General features: G+C 45.2%; 1 protein-coding gene across 1 annotated transcript in view; it reads right to left on the bottom strand.

Moving 5' to 3' along the window:
* Positions 1–9,344: 9,344 nt before the first annotated feature.
* Positions 9,345–13,558, bottom strand: part of GRB14 (growth factor receptor bound protein 14) — a 58,979-nt gene continuing 54,765 nt past the window's right edge. The window contains exons 12-13 of the mRNA XM_072121854.1: positions 10,049–10,142; positions 9,345–9,761 (exon numbers count right to left, since the gene is read on the bottom strand). Of these exons, the coding sequence (XP_071977955.1) occupies positions 9,615–9,761; positions 10,049–10,142 (241 nt within the window). The 3' untranslated portion in view covers positions 9,345–9,614. The remainder of the gene's footprint in view (positions 9,762–10,048; positions 10,143–13,558) is intronic.

The raw sequence follows: 13,558 nt of genomic DNA, 5'->3' as shown, positions 1-13,558 counted from the left end.
CCTGGAGGTAGACCGAGAGGGAAACTGGATACTAATTAAACAATTATCTTGGTCAACCCATCCCTGATTAGAAAAAATACTTACAAATGAAAGCATGGCTTTGGTTAATACATGGATGGACCCTTTCTCAAGGTTTGGGAATTTTACGGTCCCACGTGGATTGGGAATCAGGTCTCCAGTCCCCTTCGGAGTCATCTCATTAAGTGGAATGAACACATTACACTGTTCTGTCTTAAAGATCGAAAATTACAATTGGAAGAAAACTAAGGGCGCCGGAGATGTCACAAGTCCGGCAGGATAAAGTATGTTAGGGAGGAGAGGGTGGTCAGCTGTGTCGACTTCAATTTAAATGGGGTTTCTTTGCAATAACTTAGCCGCCTTATTTGCATCTCACCCCTTTTGAAAAGTCTCATTACGCTTTCAAAAGTCTTTTCAGGCTCCTTTATATTAATTATAGAAATCATTAGAATAAAAAGTTAACATAATGGTTTTAAGAACAAGCTTCACACGCCGAATATGTGCATATTTAATCCTCCGCGCTGATGAATTTTTAATCATTGTTCAAGTCCAGGTTTTTTATCTTAAAGCCCAACTTGATAACAAACCTAGCAATTGGTAGAACTAATTGGTACAGAATAAGTAAATAATTTATACAATTAGAAAAAAAAAAAAAAAGCATCGGCTGTTTAAAAGGTGTGCATGGAGCGAGCGGGTAATGATGGCAGACGGAGCCTAGACACGGACTGCTTTATGGTACGCTGCTGACATCCAGAGGCCGGCGCTGAACATGCTACACTCAATCTACTCATGTACAGAATTCTCCTTCCTTCTTCTATTCAATTAGCATTAATTGGGATCGGTCTGAAATCGCTGTGTGCATCTTTAATAAGGGACAAATGTTTCGGAACATGATCATTTTTCTTAGTTTACATGATAGGAAAGGTTCAATAGGAATTAAACTGCTTAAAAGTGGAAAGGTAATGACACTGCTGGTCACAGGTTATTATGGGACTGCTAGTAAATACATTTAAAGGAAACCTACCATGAGGAATATTCTATCAGAAGTAGATCTTATGTTAGATTCCTCCTCCCTTCCTCTGCCCTAATCTGTAATCTAATAATCCTGGAATGTAACCTAGCTTGTTAAAAACTTCATTTTAGTAATATGTAAATTACCTGCAGAGGCAACTGGGGCGTGGAGTATCCTTAGCTCCCAGAGCCTGGCCAGGCTAGTACACGCCCCTGTAGCCTCTGTAGATAATTTACATACTGCTAAAATAAAGTTTTTAACAAGTTAGGTTCCAGAATATTTCAATTACAGATTAGGGCAGAGGCAGGAAGGAGGAATCTACTATCAGATCTACTTCTGATGGTAGATTCCTCATGGTAGGTTTACTTTAAGATAAGACCATGGTATGTATGGCAATGTAGAGCACTAGGGGGCATAATTTCCCCTATAGAATTGAACAAGAAAAATACAGGGCATTTGTTACTGATCACAGAAATCAGTCAGTCAGAGGTCAGATGCCCTCAAATGAGTTTTGGCCCAGGATAATCGCTCCCTGGTGGTATTCTTGGTCCTTGTATTACTGGACTCAAGTGACCTGCCGATTCAGGTGACATAAGTTTTGGTAGAGAAAATCCCGCCATTTTTCTCGGACTCATCTCACTTGTGCGTAACTTGCCTTAGGCTAAAAACATGTCCCTAACAAATCTAACACTATAGCGGGGTTGGTATTTCATACATCAGGAGCCACACAAACCTCTTGACAACAACGACATACTGTAATAATAATGAGCGCATCTATTTCTTGGGTTGTAAAATTAAGTACAAATCTGGTACTTTTCAGATTTTTAATCCAACTCAAATCTTTTCTGTTTCTCTTTGTACCAATCTTTAAAATTCTTCATTCCTCCCAGATCTTATTAAAATGAGATGAGCGAGAAAAATAAAAAAATGTTTTTTTTTTTTAATTAATGAAATGAGGAGCATTATTGGTTTGTACCTAATAATTTCACTCATCTCTAGCACAGGTTTTTCCCGGGGAATCATATGTGATGCTTGGAGTCCCATCACCAGCACAGTGTCTGGTCCAACCTCCACACATTCTGGAATCCATGGATTGGGTCGGATTATCTACAGCTAACCGGCAAAATCCTACATCTCACATAATATAAAAAAACAAACAGAATTGGGTGGGTATGACCTGCTGCTCTGTGCAAGTTGGGGAACAACCGCCTGTTACTAACTTGATAATTTAGGATGGATAAACATTAGAGATGAGCGAGCACTAAAATGCTCGGGTACTCGTTATTCGAGACGAACTTTTCCCGATGCTCGAGTGCTCGTTTCGAGTAACGAGCCCCATTGAAGTCAATGGGAGACTCGAGCATTTTTCAAGGGGACCAAGGCTCTGCACAGGGAAGCTTGGCCAAACACCTGGGAACCTCAGAAAAGGATGGAAACACCACGGAAATGGACAGGAAACAGCAGGGGCAGCATGCATGGATGCCTCTGAGGCTGCTTAATTATGCCAAAATTATGGGCAACAGCATGGCCATGACAGAGTGACAGAATGAAGCTAGATAGCATCTAAAACATCCAATAATTGACCCTGACACTATAGGGGACGGCATGCAGAGGCAGCGGCAGCAGCGGCAGGCTAGAGAGTGGCATGGCGACATACCCTAAATGGACTCAGGCTTCAAACCAATGGGTGGCAGAGAGGAACCAAAGGAGGTGAGCAAGAAGCGCTCAAATAATATCGGTACATGATAAAAGTTTGCCAGTATATTTTGTGGATTACACAGCAGGGTGGCGACAAAGTTAACATGGAAGCCATGAAAACAATCCAAAATTCTGCCTGACACAGCTCGTTTGATAAGGGGACCATGTATGGAGGCAGTGAACTAGTAGTAGATTAAAGGTGCTGCAGTTAAAACTATGTTAGTTGGATCTTGGCATGGAGCTGGCGCTCCGCTGCCAGGCGAGCTTTCGCCAATCCAAGCCCCTGTCTCTAGGCTACTCCCCAAACAGCACTTCTAAGAACCTTTTGTATAAGATCAAGTGTAGTAGCGTTCTTATAAGTTTGGGATATGGCGGGTGAGGGGAATGTAAACATCTGCGCAAGAAGCGCTGAAATAATATCCGTAAATGAAAAAAGTTTTCCAGTATATTTTGTGGCTTACACAGCACGGTGGCGACAAAGTTAACAAGTTTGATGTGGAATGCCCTGTAATAGCTCTTGGGCGGTGTGCCTTTTATCACCTAGGCTCAGCAGTTTGAGCACCGCCTGCTGTCGCTTAGCGACGGCACTGCTGCTGTGCCTAGAGCTACCGACTGATGGCGCCATGCCCACGGATGGTAATTCGGAAGAGGAGGAGGTGGAGGAGGGGTGGGAGGAGGAGGAGGCATAGTAGGCCTGAAACACCTGGACCGAGGTAGGCCCCGCAATCCTCTGCGTCGGCAGTATATGACCAGCCCCAGGGTCAGACTCGGTCCCAGCCTGCACCAAGTTAAGTGTAGTAGCGTTCTTATAAGTTTGGAATATGGCGGGTGAGGGGAATGTAAACAGATGCGCAAAAAGCGCTGAAATAATATCCGTAAATGGTAAAAGTTTGCCAGTATATTTTGAGGATTACACAGCAGGGTGGCGACAAAGTTAACAAGTTTACTGTGGAAGCCATGAAAACAACCCAAAATTCTGCCTGACACAGCACGTTTGATAAGGCGGCCATGTATGGAGGCAGTGAACTAGTAGTAGATTAAAGGTGCTGCAGTTAAAACTATGTTAGTTGGTTCTTGGCATGGAGCTGGCGCTCCGCTGCCAGGCGAGCTTTCGCCAATCCAAGCCCCTGTCTCTAGGCTACTCCCCAAACAGCACTTCTAAGAACCTTTTGTATAAGATCAAGTGTAGTAGCGTTCTTATAAGTTTAGGATATGGCGGGTGAGGGGAATGTAAACAGATGCGCAAGAAGCGCTGAAATAATATCCGTAAATGGTAAAAGTTTGCCAGTGTATTTTGTGGATAACACAGCAGGGTGGCGACAAAGTTAACAACTTTGATGTGGAATCCATGAAAACAACCCAAATTTCGGCCTGACACACCTCGTTTGATAAAGGGACGATGTATGGAGGCAGCTATATGGACGACTTTTGGAGGTAGCAATGGAGACAACGTGTGGAGGCTGCTATGGAGACAATTCAATTTGGATAGTGCCTGTATGTGGCAGTCCAAAAAAGTTTTCAAACCAGAGGAGCAGGTAGGTGGCCCTCCAGAAAAATGGAATAGATTGAGTGCCTGTATGTGGCAGTCCAAAAAAGTTTTCAAACCAGAGGAGCAGGTAGGTGGCCCTCCAGAAAAATGGAATAGATTGAGTGCCTGTATGTGGCAGTCCAAAAAAGTTTTCAAACCAGAGGAGCAGGTAGGTGGCCCTCCAGAAAAATGGAATAGATTGAGTGCCTGTATGTGGCAGTCCAAAAAAGTTTTCAAACCAGAAGAGCAGGTAGGTGGCCCTCCAGAAAAATGGAATAGATTGAGTGCCTGTATGTGGCAGTCCAAAAAAGTTTTCAAACCAGAGGAGCAGGTAGGTGGCCCTCCAGAAAAATTGAATAGATTGAGTGCCTGTATGTGGCACTCCCAAAAATTGTTTAAAACAGAGGACCGGGTCGGTGGCCCTCCATAAAAATTAAATGCATAAAGTACTATAGCTAGAGCCAGTGGGCCCTGTCAAAAAATAGCCAGTTTCCTCTGCTTTACTGTACAAAGAGGAGGAGAAGGAGGAAAATGAGGAGGAGGAGGAGTGGATAAATTATTCAGGTTGAGCTTCCTTCACCTGGTGGAGATTGGAAATTAGGAGAAATCCAGGCTTTATTCATCTTGATAAGCGTCAGCCTGTCAGCGCTGTCAGTCGACAGGCGTGTACGCTTATCGGTGATGATGCCACCAGCTGCACTGAAAACCCGCTCGGACAAGACGCTAGCGGCAGGGCAGGCAAGAACCTCCAAGGTGTACAGCGCCAGTTCGTGCCACATGTCCAGCTTTGAAACCCAGTAGTTGTAGGGAGCTGTGTGATCATTTAGGACGATGGTATGGTCAGCTACGTACTCCCTCACCATCTTTCTGTAAAGATCAGCCCTACTCTGCCGAGACTGGGGACAGGTGACAGTGTCTTGCTGGGGTGACATAAAGCTGGCAAAAGCCTTGTAAAGCGTACCCTTGCCAGTGCTGGACAAGCTGCCTGCTCGCCTACTCTCCCTTGCTACTTGTCCCGCAGAACTACGCACTCTGCCGCTAGCGCTGTCAGAAGGGAAATACTGTTTCAGCTTGTGCACCAGGGCCTGCTGGTATTCATGCATTCTCACACTCCTTTCCTCTCCAGGGATGAGAGTGGAAAGATTTTGCTTGTACCGTGGGTCCAGGAGAGTGAACACCCAGTAATCGGTGCTGGAATAAATTCTTTGAACGCGAGGGTCACGGGATAGGCAGCCTAGCATGAAATCTGCCATATGCGCCAGAGTACCAACGCGTAAGAATTCACTCCCCTCACTGGCCTGACTGTCCATTTCCTCCTCCTCCAACTCCTCCAACTCCTCTTCTTCTGCCCATACACGCTGAACAGTGAAGGACTCAACAATGGTCCCCTCTTGTGTCTCGCCAACATTCTCCTCCTCTTCCTCCTCATCCTCCTCCACCTCCACCTCCTCCGATATGCGCTGAGAAACAGACCTAAGGGTGCTTTGGCTATCAACAAGGGAATCTTCTTCCCCCGTCTCTTGTGAGGAGCGCAAAGCTTCCGACTTCATGCTGACCAGAGAGTTTTTCAACAGGCCAAGCAGCGGGATGGTGAGGCTGATGATGGCGGCATCGCCACTGACCATCTGTGTTGACTCCTCAAAGTTACTCAGCACCTGACAGATATCAGACATCCACGTCCACTCCTCATTGTAGACTTGAGGAAGCTGACTGACCTGACTACCAGTTCTGGTGGAAGTTGACATCTGGCAGTCTACAATCGCTCGGCGCTGCTGGTAAACTCTGGATAACATGGTCAGTGTTGAATTCCACCTCGTGGGCACGTCGCACAACAGTCGGTGAGCGGGCAGTTGGAGGCGGCGCTGCGCTGCCCTGAGAGTGGCAGCATCTGTGCTGGACTTCCTGAAATGCGCACAGATGCGGCGCACCTTTGTGAGCAAATCAGACAGATTGGGGTATGTCTTGAGGAAACGCTGAACTATCAGATTTAACACATGGGCCAGGCATGGCACATGTGTCAGTCTGCCGAGTTGCAGAGCCGCCACCAGGTTACGGCCGTTGTCACACACAACCATGCCTGGCTTCAGGTTCAGCGGTGCCAGCCACAGATCAGTCTGCGCCGTGATGCCCTGTAATAGTTCTTGGGCGGTGTGCCTTTTATCGCCTAGGCTCAGCAGTTTCAGCACCGCCTGCTGTCGCTTAGCGACGGCACTGCTGCTGTGCCTAGAGCTACCGACTGATGGCGCCATGCCCACGGATGGTCGTTCGGAGGAGGAGGTGGAGGAGGGGTGGGAGGAGGAGGAGGCATAGTAGGCCTGAAACACCTGGACCGAGGTAGGCCCCGCAATCCTCGGCGTCGGCAGTATATGACCAGCCGCAGGGTCAGACTCGGTCCCAGCCTCCACCAAGTTAACCCAATGTGCCGTCAGCGATATATAGTGGCCCTGCCCGGCAGCACTCGTCCACGTGTCCGTGGTCAGGTGGACCTTGTCAGAAACGGCGTTGGTCAGGGCACGGATTATGTTGTCTGACACGTGCTGGTGCAGGGCTGGGACGGCACATCGGGAAAAGTAGTGGCGGCTGGGGACCGAATACCGAGGGGCGGCCGCCGCCATGAGGCTGCGAAAGGCCTCGGTCTCTACTAGCCTATAGGGCAGCATCTCCAGGCTTAGCAATCTGGAGATGTGCACATTAAGGGCTTGGGCGTGCGGGTGGGTTGCACTATATTTGCGTTTCCGCTCCAGCGTCTGGGGTATGGAGAGCTGAACGCTGGTGGATGCTGTGGAGGATCGTGGAGGCGACGATGGGGTTTTTGTGGCAGGGTCCTGGGCAGGGGGCTGACTATCAGCTGACACAGGGGAAGGAGCAGTGGTGTGCACGGCCGGAGGTGAACGCGCTTGTTGCCACTGAGTGGGGTGTTTAGCATTCATATGCCTGCGCATACTGGTGGTAGTTAAGCTATTAGTGGTGGAACCCCTGCTGATCCTGGTTTGGCAAATGTGGCACACCACAGTCCGTCGGTCATCCGGTGTTTCCTTAAAGAACCTCCAGACTTCTGAAAATCTAGCCCTCGCCGCGGGAGCCCTCGCCACGGGAGCTTCACTACGTGACACATTTGGCGCTGATGCACCAGCTCTGGCCCTGCCTCTCCGTCTGGCCCCACCACTGCCTCTTCCAACCTGTTCTGGTCGAGGACTCTCCTCCGTCTCAGAAGCACTGTGTTCACCCGGCCTCTCAACCCAGCTTGGGTCTGTCACCTCATCATCCTCCGATCCCTCAGTCTGCTCCCCCCTCGGACTTCCTGCCCTGACAACAACTTCCCCACTGTCTGACAACCGTGTCTCCTCATCGTCGGACACCTCTTTACACACTTCTTCCAGTACGTCAACAAGGTCATCATCACCCACAGACTGCGACTGGTGGAAAACCTGGGCATCGGAAAATTGCTCATCAGCAACCGGACAAGTGGTTTGTGACTGTGGGAAGGGTCCAGAAAACAGTTCCTCAGAGTATGCCGGTTTAAATGGCAAATTTTGCTGGGAGGGGGCAGACTGGGGGGGAGGAGGCTGAGGTGCAGGAGCTGGAGGAGTGCCGATTTCGGTGATATGGGTGGACTGCGTGGAAGACTGACTGGTGGACAAATTGCTCGAAGCATTGTCGGCAATCCACGACATCACCTGTTCGCACTGTTCTGGCCTCAACAGTGCTCTACCACGAGTCCCAGTAACTTCAGACATGAACCTAGGGAGTGTAGCTCTGCGGCGTTCCCCTGCTCCCTCATAAGCAGGTGGTGTCTCACCCCGCCCAGGACCACGGCCTCTGACCCCTGCAGTAGTTGGACGCCCATGTCCCCGCCCTCGTCCTCTACCCCTAGCCCTCGGGTTAAACATTTTGAAAATGAGAGTTATAACTTTTTTTTTAACTTTTTTTTGTGTTTTTTTTTTTTTGTGTGTTTTTTAGTTTTTAAAACCAAACGATGCTATCCTATTGCTATGGCTATTTTCTAGCCAAGTATGAAAGCACACTACTATGCCAGATGAGATGACGCTGAGTTATTAAAAAAATAAACGTAAAATAAAAAAGGAAATGGCAGACTGTGCCTAATTGAAATCCAACCCCGGGCCCTAATAAATTTTCCCACTTCGGTCTTTGCGATGGATATGTGCGTCACTAAGCGCAAAACACAGTGGTCGCAAGTCTCACTCCAAATTGCTCACAATTTGCTAGTAGATGCACTGCAGCAACTACAGCCACCAGCAGATCAACCAGAAATCAAATATATATAACGCTACTGTAGGCGTAAGTAAGCCGTTTGGATTCTCCTATGGCTATTTTCTAGCCAAGTATTAAAGCACACTACTATGCAAGATGAGATGACACTGAGTTATTAAAAAAATAAACGTAAAATAAAAAGAAACTGGCAGACTGTGCCTAATTGAAATCAAACCCCTAATAAATTTTCCCACTTTGGTGTTTGAGGTGGATATGTGTGTCACTAAGAGCTAAACACAACGGTAGCAAGTCCCCCTGCTAATTCCTCACAATATGGTACTAGCTGCACTACTAGTGCCAGCAAGCCCAGCCACAAGCAAATTAAAAAAAAAAGTATAACGTTATTGTAGCCCTAAGAAGGGCTGTTGGGTTGTTGTAGAATCACTCCTGCCTAACAGTAAGCTAATAGAACACCCTAACGCTTTCCCTGACCAGCAGCAGCTCTCTCCCTAGCGGCATCCAGACAGAGAATGATCCGAGCAGCGCGGGCAGCGGCTAGTCTATCCCAGGGTCACCTGATCTGGACAGCCAACCACTGCTATCGACGTGTAAGGGTACCACGTCATGCTGGGTGGAGTGCAGAGTCTTCTGGCTTGTGATTGGCTCTGTTTCTGGCCGCCAAAAAGCAAAACGGCGGGAGCTGCCATTTTCTCGAGCGGGCGAAATACTCGTCCGAGCAACGAGCAGTTACGAGTACGCTAATGCTCGATCGAGCATCAAGCTCGAACGAGTATGTTCGCTCATCTCTAATAAACATACATCTAAAGCAGTAGATATCATGTATACAATTCAGGATATACAGCACAAGATATAACATGTTCTTATCAGTTATGTTTATTAAAATATTGTACATACATTTTTCAACGTTTTGATACCAGTCTCCAGAGCATAATCATAGACACGTGACTTGTTTTGGGGGTGACCCATTGTCACATTTTGGCCACACATAAAAGCTTTTTTGATCCTAAATTTTCTATCTCTGATTGTTGCTACTGTTTGCTAATTCCAGATCTTTTTTGGTATATACAATGATAAGAATGTCTTAGTACAGTAATTGCTATATACAGCAGCAGTTCCTGAGGATGGCTAGAAAGTGACCCGGGTGCAGTAGTGCTTCAGGGTGCAGGGCAGGATTCCCCGGTTCAGCTGATGGAATTCAACAAGTTGCGTGAGATCTGTAAACCTTGTGTGCCCCTCATCTAACGTGTAACACAGCTCTCCTCCATCTTCAATCTGTTATAGGGAGGAAAGAATTATGAAGAGCTATGAGTGTCCCTGGTGTATCATTCTTGATTTTGATGGTAAATTTCCTTTAAGTTTATTTTCTGTAGATTACCTTTGAGATATCCATACAAATATCCATACATACAAAAAGCCATTGCTTTCTAATTAATCTTCAGAGCAATGAATAGGGGACTACACATGAATATTTTACAATTTATTGCTAGTTTTACTAATAAGCCTAGAGGGTACATACTGTACAAATACAGATGCATTGATATGGGAAACATGTAACTTACCGGTAGAATCTGGAAATGCTTTATCTTCTGCCCATGACATAACGAAAGGACAAATGATTTCGGAGTACTCTGACTGTCCCGGACCAAAAATACTCTACGAAAGAAATTTAATGAACAAAGACAATTTAAATCTAATTAATGATGCAGAAAGTCCCTAAAGTCGCTAAATTGTCTTGACATCATAAGATTTCATACTTATGTATATATATCTAAAGACATTTCCTAAGGACCAAAATTCTGGGGCCATCATTTATAGGCAGGGCCAGGTGATATTTATATGCATGCATTCATTAGTGTGCAAATGATGTGTAATGATATGTTAATGTGTTTATGAAAGCATCATGGGAAAAGGAAGAGGACACCAAAGAAGAGGCAATGGGTAAGTCTGCAGAAGATGTGCACAGTATTATGTGGCCAAATTCATGGGTGAACCTCCAAGGTGGTTATACAAATTAATTGTGAGAAATCAATGATAGATCGTCATCTTGTCGAAGTAAGTAGGGCATATTTAAACATTTTGACCAATAGTCTCGCTAGACTTTGAGTATGGGTGGTGCAGTCATTTTATTCAGTTACCTGGTGTCATTGGATATGTATGACCAGATGGAATGACTTTAATGGTCCATATGAACGAAATGTATACGACTGAATTGGCATAACTATTGTCCACAAGGTGATCATTCAGCCAACAGTTGTTCATCTATCAACCTTCTTCTATACATCTGCCCTGCATAAGGAATTTGAGGATAAGTAGGGGTTGTGTGGAGCTACCTCAATCACAGTTATAGAGATGTCACAGGTTAAAGTTGTTTTTATTGAGAGAGACTACGCATTTCGGAGTAGAGTGCCCCCATCATCAGGTAAAACCCATATACAAGGCACAGTGACATGAAGTGGAAGTGTCTGCACCACTTTTTGGGGAGACATACAGGTAACACTTCCAGCTCTCCGGTCCACACCCAAAATGCATAGTCCATCTCAATAAAAGGAACTTCAGCCAATGATGTCTTCAAAAGAATGACTGCCTCAATCAATCTGTATTCTTTGCCTACCTATCTTCTTTATCTCTCTCCCACTGGCAAGTTACAACTGGGAATTACAGGAAAAAAGTGGAAGACTCTACTTTTGCTTTAACTAGGGTTGTGCAAGAGAGAAGGAGGGGGGTTTATACACCATTACCCATATTTTATTCTGATTATTCTTCTATATACAGCCCTATGTGTTCTCTCACTAACCATCAGGTATCAGAACATACCGTATGTGCCTATGGTCTTCAGAAATATAAACAAGTTTTATCTGCTGCATTTGGTTGCTTTTTAGATTGCGGGGATAATGTTATACTTGAGTAGGGATGAGCAAACCCAAAGGGAAAGTACCCCGGACCCAGCTCTGGACTACATTAGGTTTAGGTCCAGCTCAGCTTTGGTCATACCCGCGATCATTGCTGGCATGATATCATGGAGAGTGCCAATCCTCACGAAAATGGCAGCATGCAGTGCTACATGTGCATCAATTTAAACGCCATGGCAATTGTTCCATCAGCATTTAAACAGTTAACACCAGCATTACTGGTGGGTGTGGTTAGGTACCAAAACCCAGGTCCCAATAGGATCTTTAAGTTCTTTAAGAAATTAAGTGGGTCCGCACATCCCTATAAGAAGCCCTATTAATGAGCAGTACAAGGATCTCTCCAAAGATCTTTTTATACCTAGGCCTGTGACCAGGACAAGGGGGCATCCTCTGTGCCTAGAGGAGAGGCGATTCTACCATTGCCATAGACAAAGGTTCTGTACTATAAGAGCAGTGAGACTGTGGAACTCTCTGCTGCAGGAGGTTGTTATGGCGGACTCTATGTACATGTTCAAGAGAGGCCTGGATGACTTTCTGGAGAGTTGGACTTGATGGACTTGCATCTTTTTCAGGCCTTAAATTCTATGATGAAGGGCTTCTAAAAGCATAAAAAAGATGGCTTCTGTATGATTGTTTAGCTTCTATAATGTTTTTAGACTTTGCAGCTATTTTCAGGAGACCTGTTACTTCCAAAAAACTAGTAGGTCTCAGTTTGGAAGTTTTCATTCAGGCCATTAAATGTACACTGGATACATTCCAGCAGCTACATGAAACGATCCCAGCTCATAGTCATGACTTCTTTCAGTATCTCCAACTAAAGCATGCCGTTGAAGCCCAAACAATATTGGGGCCTCTGACGTTTCAAAATATAGCCAAGGAGGGTCATTCCTCAAGACTCATTTCACTATTTTTCCTGCTTCTTTTATGCAGATGATCTCCATAGCCATGCTTGCTCTAAGTGGGAAAAGATGTAGGTCCCATGACGGACGATCAATAGAACAATATTCTGGAGGCTATACCAATAGCTTCAATAAGGGAAGTGAACAGTCTCTCACAACTTTATATAGTCCATAGGGTGCATAAGACACCAAAGTTTTTGTATATTATTGGGTTGCACCCGAATGCAGTATGCCCAAAATGTTCCTAAAACACAGCAGATATGTCACATATGTTGTGGGCCTGTCCCAATATACGAACATTTAGGGCAGCCATATTGGACTTGATTGATAGGGCATATTCATTGACAGTCCCTAGGAATGTAATTACATGTGTCGTAGAATATAGTGAGGGAATTGCTCTGGACCATGTAGGTAGGACTGTGGTGGGAAGGTTACTATATATGCCACGGAAGTCAATTGCAGATAGGTGGATCCAACCCACCTTTCCTACAAATAGAGAGTACCTTCAAAAGGTGGAGGCACTGCTAGTCAACGAAAGGGCTATATACAAGAAGAGAAAGGCAGGTGGTAAATTTGAAAAACTCTTGGGCCCCTGGTTGGATATCCTGGGAGTGGTCTCAGCAGAGCTATTGAGAGAGAGGCATTTGCCAGCTAATTTGGGTCCGTAGGTAGGATAAGCAAGCTAATTCAATATGATATTTCTGTTTGCCTTGTTGAAACCGGTGATATTTGTTAAATCTTTGTAAAACGTTCTCATAGCCCTGCGTGGCGACTTGATCATATGTAGCTCCCATGCTGACTGTACCATAATTGGCTTGTAGCCTTGGCTGGGATGGGAAGGGGGGGTGGGGGGGTGTGTTTTCTTTATTTGTTTGTATGTTTATGTGTAAAATAAAAAAAAAAATAAAGAAACAAATATCTGATTAAAAAAAAAATACACACAAAAATACAGAATTTAACGGTATTTTTTAGAAAATAGCAATCAAAGGTTTTTTTAACAGTATTTACAGTACTGCAGTACTAACAATTCTAACTGAGAATAATAGCATTTGCATGACATGTCTGAGGACATTCTAGAGTGTTGCTTGACACGAGAGCCCCTTTCAATAGAGCTACGCGGCATTTCGAAAGTTTTAAAAGAATCAGATAGGGTTTATAAATAGAACTTCTTTGACTTAGAAGTGGAAGAAGATAATACTGAAAACTATGATTATGCTTTCAGAGAAACTTCAATGACTTGAGTATTGATTCATCTCTATAG

This window comes from Engystomops pustulosus, chromosome 8, assembly GCF_040894005.1.
Source record: "Engystomops pustulosus chromosome 8, aEngPut4.maternal, whole genome shotgun sequence".
NCBI classification, from domain to species: domain Eukaryota; kingdom Metazoa; phylum Chordata; class Amphibia; order Anura; family Leptodactylidae; genus Engystomops; species Engystomops pustulosus.
Note: the sequence above shows the minus strand (reverse complement) of the source record. Positions and strands in the feature narration are given on the sequence as shown.